This window comes from Microtus ochrogaster, chromosome 6 (assembly GCF_000317375.1).
Source record: "Microtus ochrogaster isolate Prairie Vole_2 chromosome 6, MicOch1.0, whole genome shotgun sequence".
Lineage (NCBI taxonomy): Eukaryota > Metazoa > Chordata > Mammalia > Rodentia > Cricetidae > Microtus > Microtus ochrogaster.
This window is the reverse complement of record NC_022013.1, coordinates 46,717,953-46,728,577: the sequence shown is the minus strand read 5'-3', so window position 1 is coordinate 46,728,577 and position 10,625 is coordinate 46,717,953. Positions and strand designations below refer to the sequence as shown.

General features: G+C 37.2%; 1 protein-coding gene across 9 annotated transcripts in view; it reads right to left on the bottom strand.

Moving 5' to 3' along the window:
* Positions 1-10,625, bottom strand: part of Slc4a7 (solute carrier family 4 member 7) — a 61,539-nt gene that overhangs the window by 4,346 nt on the left and 46,568 nt on the right. For 5 of the 9 annotated variants that reach the window (XM_005348546.2, XM_013346856.2, XM_026779681.1 and 2 more), the window contains 4 exons: positions 10,248-10,421; positions 6,142-6,273; positions 3,069-3,166; positions 1,008-1,115 (listed from right to left, as the gene is read on the bottom strand). In XM_005348546.2, the coding sequence (XP_005348603.1) occupies positions 1,008-1,115; positions 3,069-3,166; positions 6,142-6,273; positions 10,248-10,421 (512 nt within the window). Of the gene's footprint in view, positions 1-1,007; positions 1,116-1,333; positions 2,559-3,068; positions 3,167-6,141; positions 6,274-10,247; positions 10,422-10,625 lie in introns of those variants that run through there. The other 4 variants (XM_013346855.2, XM_013346853.2, XR_003377041.1 and 1 more) reach the window with 3 other exon arrangements.

Sequence of the window (10,625 nt, the reverse complement as noted above, 5' to 3'; positions counted from 1 at the left end):
CTTTGGAAGAGTAGGCAATGCTCTTAACCACTGAGCTATCTCTCCAGCCCCAACACATCACTTTTTTTTTAGCATGAGTAAAGCCAGGATGTTGTCTTTAATGTGATTTTGAGTAGACATGACAAGCTAAGTATAAAAGAGACACACTGATATTACTACATAGCCTTTATTTTCACCATAACACCATAAACACTGAGTCAAGGGTGCAGGAAGAATGTGAAGAGGTGGCACTCACTGTGAAGTTCAAAAATTTGTAAAACCCTAGAGATCACAGTCAGAAACTGAAAGAAGGAACAGTGAAGCTCAGAACTAGAACTCAAGAAACAAAAGATAAAAATATATGATAAAGAGTTGGGCATGGTGGCACACACCTTTAATACCAGCACTTGGGGAGGTGGAGGCAGGTGGATCTCTGTGAGTTCAAGTCCAGCCTGGTCTGCAAGAGCTAGTTCCAGGACAGCTAGAGCTATTACACAGAGAACTCCTGTTTTGAAAACCCAACTAACCAAACAAACAACAACAACAAAAACAAGGGTCCCTCCTCCTACCTTTGCCTCCTGAGGACTGGAAATTTAGGTGTGGGCCACTATGCCCAGAAACATTAATTTAATTCTTAGCAATTATCTTTATATATATATTTTTATTTTCATTTGAATATAATTATACTCCAATAAACCTTTAATTATGAATATAAATCCAATTTGTGAATATGACTATATTCACAAAAATATATATGCACTGCTTTGTAGAATTTATTTTTATTACAAAATGGTAAAAAATTCTTTTCTGAAATACACAATTGTAAATTTAAGAATTACAAATCATAATCATGAGGAAAAAAACAATTATAACCCGCATCAGACCACAATTAAAGTAGAAGAACAGATAGAAAGAAATGGGGAGAGGATTGGTTTTGTCCGGTAAGGAGAATATATTTAGATACATTAGATAAATTAATATGAGTGAACACTAGCAACAGTTACAAAGCCATAAACAGTTGTAACTACCTCGTGTTAGGTCTGGTTACTTTGGCATTCTCAGTATTCATGGAAAGTGCCTTCCACTGGGCAGTTTTGGCCATTTCATCTGATATGTTAACAACTGAAGGGTCAATACTGAAGAACAAATACACTTTGTGGTTAGTATCCAGTACTTGCAAAAGCATTAATGTTGTCATTTTTATTAGCATCATAAAATTTCTTGTTTTCATCAATTTAAAATTGAGAAAACATTTGGCATGCACTTAAACCTATGATCTAACAAACTGGAATTCTGCTATCAAGTCTTCACAGAGAACTCCAAGTTCTTTTACCATTGAAACTGAGCAGGACTGATTATGTTAGCAAAACCCATTTCATTTTCAATTTAGATAGTTCTTCATCAGTATTCCAGCCACGATACTTTGTGATCATTGAGATAACATAAAAACCAATTACTGTGTCTAAAAGCCTAAAACTGTACAGATTTAGTCAAAACACTTACAACCCACACTCTCACCAAGTAAAAAACTACAGTATATAAAAACAACAACAACAACAAAAAGCCTTTTGTTTTTGTTTTGCAATCTTTTTTATGCTGGAATAAAAGCACAACTGACAATGAAGCTCTGAACATAGCAGATGGCACAAAAATGACTCCACCACTGTTTAGCTAGATATTTTCATAGTCTTGGTGTCAAAGTGGTATTTCAACAGATATATCAAAATCAAAGAATAGTAATACTGCCTATTTACTATAAATAGTCAAATGTAACATTTCTACAAAATATTGCAAAATGACTTTAGATCCCTAATCCAATGATTACATCCACAAATAATGTGCATTCATTGTCATTGGTCACAAGTAATATAGCATTCCATAGATAAAACTGAAATACATTTATTAGCCCTCCCTTTTTTTTTTTAACCAAAAGAAAAACAATTCATGCAAACAAGCTACAAACACAAATGTCATACTGGATTACATGACTGAGGTTGAGGTGGGTAATGCAAGCTACCAGGAGGCAGAGGCTAAAGCAGTATACCATAGTAAGTCTAAGAGTAGCTGGCAACTTAGTAAGATCCTATCTTCAGAATGAACTATAAAAATTGGTGTGCAGGCTTGTTTATGCCAATTTGACAAAGCTAGAGTCATTAGAGAGAAAAAACCCTCAATAGAGACAATACCTCCATAAAACCGGCTGTAGTCAGGCCTTTAGGCATTTTCTTAATTAGTGAGTGACTGGGAAGGACCCTATTCTAAAATGTGCCATTCCTGGAACGGAGGTCTTGGGTACTCTAAGAAAGCATACTGAATAAATTATGAGGAGAGCAAACTGTTAAGTCAAAACCCTCCAAGGCCTCTGCATCAGCTCCTGCCTTCAGTTTCCTGCCCTGACAGCTTTGAACAGTAATATGGAAAAGGAAGCAAAATAAATCCTTCCCTCTTCAAGTTGCCTTTGGTTATCATGTTTGATCATAGCAATAGTAACCCTAGTTTTTTAAAAAAAAAAGTTGGGGAAGTAGCTCCGTGGGAGATGGTTTGCCAAGCATGCAGAGTCCTAGGTTCAATACCAGACACTACAAAAAGAAGAAATTAGATAATATTATAATAACAGTGTAATAGCAGCTATATTATAAGTGATTGAAACCAGTTGCTTTAAAAAAAATCCACCCCTGTTCATACTTTAAATCATATTTAAGACTGCAGCAGGGCATGGTGGCACATACCTTTAGTGCCAGCACTCTGGAGACAGATTTCTGTAAACTGGAGGCCAAACTGGTATGCACGGATTTCTAGATCAACTAGGGCTACCTAGTGAAATCCTGCTCAAGCTACCAACCACATACATTTAGACTGCAGAACTGCACGACAAAGTCAATGCTAAGTCTTGGAATGGCTACTAGACTTTCATCACATAAGCCAAATGTCCAGGCTGAAAACGGTAAACCTTCCAACCTGCCACTGTGTTTTCCCTAGGAAAACATTTACTCAGCATTATTTCAAAGAAATATTACATGCTTCATTTGTAACTTGACACATGGAAAAAAAAATATATATATACTGTACAAAACAAAGCTGTATCTTACCTATATTTTAGGGTTTTAACTGGAATTTGTAGGAGACTTCCTCTTTCGAATGGAAGATGCACAGTATCCCCATCATCCTGAAGCATCCGTTCAGCTTCCTTTAGAGCACAAATATGAAGAGATTACTTTCTCCAGAATATCCCCAGGAGGGTCTGTTACTAAGAATACCTTAAAGAAACTGACAGCATTATATAAACAATGTATCTGTCTTAACTGAAACTTCCTGTGGCAATATAAACACATAATAGCATGAAATTATAAGAACTATTGGTAGAAATTTATTTCCCAAGGTATAATCTCTATTTCTGAGAATGATTAATTAATGCTGTCTGAAAAGCAGTATGACCTCAGTCTGAATACTAGCTATACATAGCCAAGGGGAGAAAACTGACGTCTCAAGTCTCATCACAGGGCAGAGTAAAAGCTAATCTATATTAGGCACAGTTTCTCGGTCTCCATCTCGGTGTTAGTAGAAGATCTGTGGACACAGAACATTTCAAGTCCAGATGTAACTTATGCTAGCAGCAGCCTCTCCAGGTGTCTCTGACACTGAAAAGGTCCCTTGGAGAGGACATCATCCTGGGTTGAAAACCACCTGAACAACAACATAAACATGGATAAAAATGACCCCTTAATAATGGAGGAAGACGCAAAGAAGTATAGAAAGAGCATCAAGCTCATCTCAGCTCCCTATTATCAAAAATCCTACCATTTACAATTGACACAATTTACAATGCACCCTGATTTAAAACTGCTACACTAATTTCCCAGCATTCTTTGCAACTCAGTGGGGAAGACACTGCATAAGCAACTTACTGAATGACAGTTTTAGAAAGGCTCTTGAAAACAGAATAATGTTCATTTTGCCTTGTGTTCTCTTCCCATTGCTTCTTTTCTACTGATAGAAAATAGATTCCTGGACTTTTAAAACACATTTTCACATCTGTTCTTTAAATTTATACGTTTCTGGATCAACTAAAGCAAAAAACAAGTAATATGACCTGCTTATTTTTTGTATTTTGCAAATAAATAATATCCTACAAGAAGAAAAATTACCAGAAGCTTACATGTTTATGCATGCAATATTAAAGAAAACAAAACTCTTTCTTTTAAAAACAATCAGAACCTCATTCAAATAATTACAATAGTTATAATTCTGGCTAAGAAATATACCCTTTCCAATTTATATTTAATTAAGACTATGACATTTAAAAATGAGTAGCCAGATATGGTGGTGCACAAATTGTATCCCAAGCACTTGGAGTAGGAATGGCCGAAGGAGAATGGGCACAAGAATGGGCTAGCATCAGCTACACAGCAATGCTCACTTCAGCAAGAACAAACATAACTGAATCACTCACCTAATTTTCAAACAAAATTCTGGATAGAAATTGTTTTATTTAGCCAACTAGTTTTATGTTAATTAGATACAAGTTAATCATCACAGAGGAGGGGGCCTCAACTGAGAAAATGCCTCCATAAAATCCAGCTGTAGGCAAGTCTGTAGGGCATTTTCCTAATTAGCAATTGTGGCTGGTGCCACCCCTGGGCAGGTGGTCCTGAGTTCTACAAGAAAGCAGGCTGAACAAGCCAAGGGAAGCAAGGTAGTTTAAACAGCACTCCTCCACGACCTCTGCATCAGTTCCTGCTCTCCCTGCTTCTGATAATGAACTGTGAAAAAATAAACTCTTTCCTCTTCAAGCTGCTTTTGGTCATGGTGTTTCCTCACAGCAACAGTAACTAAGACAGGAATACTGAGGAAAGTATTGCAACAACAAGACCATATTTAGTTTCTACTTCCTAGTCAGTAAAAGCACAAACATAATTAAAAAACACCAAATCCAGAATAAAGTATTTCTTTTTTAAATATCACTGTACAGATTAACTAACAATGGTACAGACTACTGAATATTAGAATTAAAAACCAGGCTGGAGAGAAGGCTCACCAGAAAAAGGTACCTGCTGTACAAGCTTGGCAATTTGAGTTGACCCTATAACCCACATAAAAGTCAATAAGACCAACTCCACCTACATATCTTGAGCATGAACACATACACAAAACAATAAATAAATGCATTTTTAAAGAAAAACAAAAACCTAAACATATAGTTAGGCATGGATGGTAGTACGCCTTAGTTCCAGATACTCTGGAGACTAGGGTGGGAGGATTCTTGAACCCAAGAGTTCAAAAGCAGCACCACGAGTCACTGCCCAAAAGCGTAAAAAATGTAAGGGACTTATGCCTGATTATAGGCTCATTCCCTTGCATGTGTGTCTGTGTGTGTGACCTATAGAGAACAGAGGTCACTGGGTGTCCTGCTCCATCATTCTTCATGTACTGCTGTTATACAGCTGTGTGCTCCATCTGGAGTGAGCCTTCTTCTCTAGCCTCCAGAGGGTGGCAATCACATTTGCACACAGCCACACCCTGCTTTTTAATTGGGTGCTAAGGGCTGTGAACACAGGTCCTCATGCCTGTGCAGCTTTTACTTAATGGACCATCTCCCCAGCCCCTGATAGTCTTCAACACCTTTAAACTTATTTAGTGTACTACGTCAGATGACTAAAATACTGTAAACTGTGCTACACACTAACACACCCAATGTATTTAAGATTAAATCAGACATTATTGTGTGATTTCTAGTACTATTAAAAACTCTAATTCTTGTATTTTTTAATTCACAGAATATGCTCCCAACCCCTCCCTGTTTTTTGATTTTTCAAGGCAGGATTTCAGTGTATAACAGGCCTGACTTTTGTGGAACTCACTTTGTAGACCAGGTTGGGCTGGAACTCTGCACTCTGCCTGCCTCTGCCTCCTGAGGTGTGTGCCACCATTGCCCAGCCAGAATATCCAATTTTTTAAAAGTATTCTTGTGTCAGAGTTAAACAGCAGCAAGACTGGGAAATCAGTGGGAAGCAGTATTTGAGTGACATCACCCAGCTCTGCGCCTCATCTCAGCACAGCAGGATGGAGTATTTGTGCTTCCTAGCCTCTCTGAGGGTTAAAATGCAGCGACAGCGACATTTTAACTACTACTAACACTGCAAACACTAAAAGGTGTCTTTTTACCTCTTTCTCTTTTTTCTTTTTGTCATCTTCTTTCTTTTTCTTACTTTCCGGCATGAGATCATCAAGCCAACTGAGTTCTCTCTTTGTGAAACACAGATCCATGAGCTTACGCACAAAGACTAGTGCAAGAACCTAAAGAAGATGGGAGAGACAGAAACATAATACGTACACTGACAGAGAAAAGGAAATGATTGCTAAAGCTTATACATAACAGGAAATGCTACATTCATTTTGCTTAAAAGTTAGTTAACACTTACTGGAATGGAACCGAGTTATTTATTTGTATCTTCCCATTGTATACTCAAAACAACACATAGGAATAAAATCAAAAAGCCATTCTGCCCCCTTCAATAAAGATTTTCATGATGTAAGTACCTATCATAAAACAACGCTGCAACCCTTACATAAGGCCTTAGAATAGCTGCCCCAGGCCTGAACTCTGTCATTCACTGAGTTGAGAGGAAAGGGTGGATGTGAACTCACTATCCTATGACAGCTGCTGGAAGCGTGTATGTTTGCAGAGCCAACTGGCTTTCTATTACTGCTGCTGCTAAGTTTACTTCTTTTCCCTTTTACTTCTTTTCCCTTTACCTTAAAAGTAGCTTTTAGCTTGTTAGTGCACTGTTTAGTGTAGTAGAAACCTTCCATCTACTTTGTGTTTCAAATACTTTTTCCTGGTTCACAGCTCTACAGCTCTACTCTGTTTAAATGCCGCCTATCACATAAAAATACTTCACATGGTTAAATATATTTACCCTTCTTTTACCTCTAAGTTTTCCCATTTTCATTAAAAAAGTCTCTCTAGCCACTGGGATAGACATATGTATGTATGTGTTTATGTATATGTGTGTATACACACATATGTATATGAAATCCTAACTTTTCTACTACAACTTCATTTACCTCTTAAAAATTTTGAGTTCACTTAGGATTTCTTCCTTATTAAGATGTTAGTATATAGATAATTCTCTCAACACTATGTATTAAACTTTCTGATGAAGGAAATGACCATTTTTAATAAAATAATCTGTCCATGGTATTCCAGTACCAATACAGTTCTATATAACCACAAACCTCTGACCCCATTAGTCTATGTCTCTGGTCTCCTCACTCAGTGCTATACCAGTTCCACATTGTATGGACCTAACAGAAGTTTCCAAGCTTGGCTGTCCAGACAGCATGATGTAACACAGAAAAGTTAGGCAGTCAGAAAAACTCCATTCCGAATTATGCTTAACTAATTTCTTATTTTCTGTAACTTATAAGTCTTGATTTTTAAAAAGAATATAATTTACATATAGCCGAGCAGGAAACTGTCTGATGCACATAACAATTACACATGTAACCCACACGCACAACACTTTTGCAAACCACGTTTTTAATGATTTATCCAGCTCACAATGATACCACCTCCATCTCGAAACACACATGTAGAACACTTTGACTGGTGCCCTTATAAAATGGTCGTGCCGTGTGCAGAGTCACAGGAAGACGGGCAGGGACAATTCAGATTGTAGCTAAACAGCTACAGGGCAAGCAACACAGCAAGAAGCTAGGAAGAGAACACCCTGCAGATTTCACAGACGGTCCTGTGCCTACAACCCGATTTCACACTTTTAGTCTCCAATATTTGTAATAATAATTTTTATAGTTTTAAGTCACAGTCAAAGTTTTGTCAAACTTTGCAAAAAAGCTGTAAGAAATCGACACAAGTACTACTGCAAAGCTTTTTTCCTTAAAAAATATTATCCTTTTAATTTCAGCTTACCCTTAAACATTTTTTCAAGTTGGGTCACTTCTAATCAATCTTATTTCCCATGATTAACACTATTGAGGTAGACATTATCTACTACTTCTGATATGTTCTTATCCAGATACTCAAATACAACGGTTATTAATTCTCGTATGGTTCTTTACTCTTTTTTCATTAGATTCTAACTTGAGGGGTGAAAGGTATATAATTATAATATGCTGATAATTCCTTTTAATGGTAAAGCGTTGTTATATGATTTATTATGGTATACGATGCTAAGAAATAATGCTGAGCATGTGTACCAGCATTTCAAGCTGATCCAATTTAATCATAAAAAATGCCATAGATCTTTCACAACTTCATCAGGTTTTGGTGCTGAGATCTTTCTAGTGTTTCCAGAGAAAAGCTTACAGCTTTCTCTTGGCTTCAGACTGTCTGATCTTTACTGTTCATTAAACTGAGCCTGGAACTCTCAGCTACTGAACCCTTTTCCTTGGGCTACTTGTGAAAATTCATGTACAGTATGACAATAATCCACTTCCTATAAATCAGGAAGTGACAACTCATTGATCCTAAGTCAAACCTGGGCCGTCAGCCATTTTTTGTAGAGCTCATGAACTAAGAATGGTTTTTACAGACAACTTTTGGAATAATTCTGAGATTTTTTTTTATCTTCTTTTCAGTGCTGAGAAGCAAATTTAGTCTTTCACATTCTAGACAAGACCACTACTAAGTCGCAACCCTAACCTCACCAATAAATGCAGTATTGTCCTTCAACCGACCTGAGTGAAATGTTCCCTCAGAAAAGGACAATGGCATTCTTCTAATTAGCAGTCTTGCATTTTAAAGAAGTACTATTTCTTTAATTTTACTACAAAGAAACTACAAACATGTATTTCTCTCTTGTATTATTCAAGTACCTACATAATATTCTCCTGATCTACAAAGCCTAAAATATTTACTACCTGGCCCTTTACAGAAAATTACTTAATAACTGTTGCATTCTAGATGTCTGATGAACTTAAGTCCATTTGGGTCTTTTGTGCATCTGTGGCTACAAGTCTTTTCTTCTTAAGCTTACACAAATACTCTATGCTCTCATTTCTTTCTACTCTTGACTTGGGAGACACTGGTCCACTCCTGATTTTTGCTGCATTTATTTTTCCTTGATAACAAAGCCCATGTGATATACATCTTCCTTCAAGTATACAGCTGTGCTCAACGCCTCAGATATGTCATTATGATGCTCTTTCCTTAAGTCCATAGGATTCTTTTTTTTAAAAGATTTATTTATTTATTATGTATACAACATTCCTCCCATGTATGCTTGCAGGCCAGAAGAGGGCAGCAGATCTCATTATAGACGGCTGTGAGCCACCATGTGGGTGCTGGGAATTGAACCCATAACCTCTGGAAGAGCAGCCAGTCCTCTTAACTTCTGAGCCATCTCTCTAGCCCATCCATTGGATTCTTTAGCTTGATATTTTTATTTATTTATTTATTAAAGATTTCTGTCTCTTCCCAGCCACCGCCTCCCATTTCCCTCCCCCTCCCCCAATCAAGTCCCCCTCCCTCGTCAGCCCAAAGAGCTTGGATGCTCACCTTATTAGACCTGGATGGAGGTGGGTGGTCCTTGGACTTCCCACAGGGCAGGGAACCCTGATTGCTCTTTAGCTTGACATTTTAATAGGATTTAATTTCCAAATCTGTAACCTTGCTTTAATAGCTTCACTGGCATGTGATTTGTTTGGGATCGGGTAGGCAGTATTGCTCACTTAGTCCTAACAGTTGAATTTCTTAACATTTTCTGTAACTAAGTCAGTAATTGCCTTTTATATAGTACCCAGAAAAGGACAAACAATACCTATTTACATAGCTCTTATGCAAAAATATAATACTAAATGGTGATTTAATGAATTGTATGGACTGTGTCCTATTAAAACCCTCTACGGGCTTCCTAAGTTTTACACTTCCAGATCTGTAGTTTCTAGGAAAGACATTACAGCATGCCGTTTCAAAGCCAAGATATCTTATAGCTGTTTGGCTTTATGCACCTACCAATCACATTTGTTCTATAAATGTCCTAAGTTCTGAAGTTACATAGAATTACAACATAGAGCCTTATATCCCAAGGGCTAAGATATTAAAAATAAGTGACTGCAGAGTAAGAGAAGAATACCCAGAATGCAAAGTACTAGTTTATTGATAGAAACAGTTTGTCTACATTTTAAAATATTTAAGATATTTAAAGGAGGTATTTCTTTCCGCAAGGTCAGTAACAAATTTTTTAAATGTTACCATGAAAACGAGTATTACATTATGAATTAGTAACAAGATAAATCTGAAAATTTACCATCATGGGGAAAACGACTGCAGCAGCAGAAGCTTTGATTACCCACAGCAGGATGAGGCAGGTCAGCTGGACCACAGTGAACACGTGCACCTTCCACAGGGGAACATAGCGGAGGTAGATCAGGTCTGGCTGGTGCTTGGCAGGCATTCCAAATAGTTTGATGCGGTCAAAAAACTACACATGTAAAATAACAAAAAGAAGAGGTTTATCAACAAAAACCATTTTTGCTATTTAAAAAATTCCAACTTTTAGGGTTTTATGTATTTGTGCTACATGAAACTGTAAGTTCTTTGGTGTGTTTTGATAATACAGAAAAATGTTTCAGGAAACAATCTCAGAGAGGGAAGGAGGGAGGGAGGGAAGGAGGGAGGGAGGGAG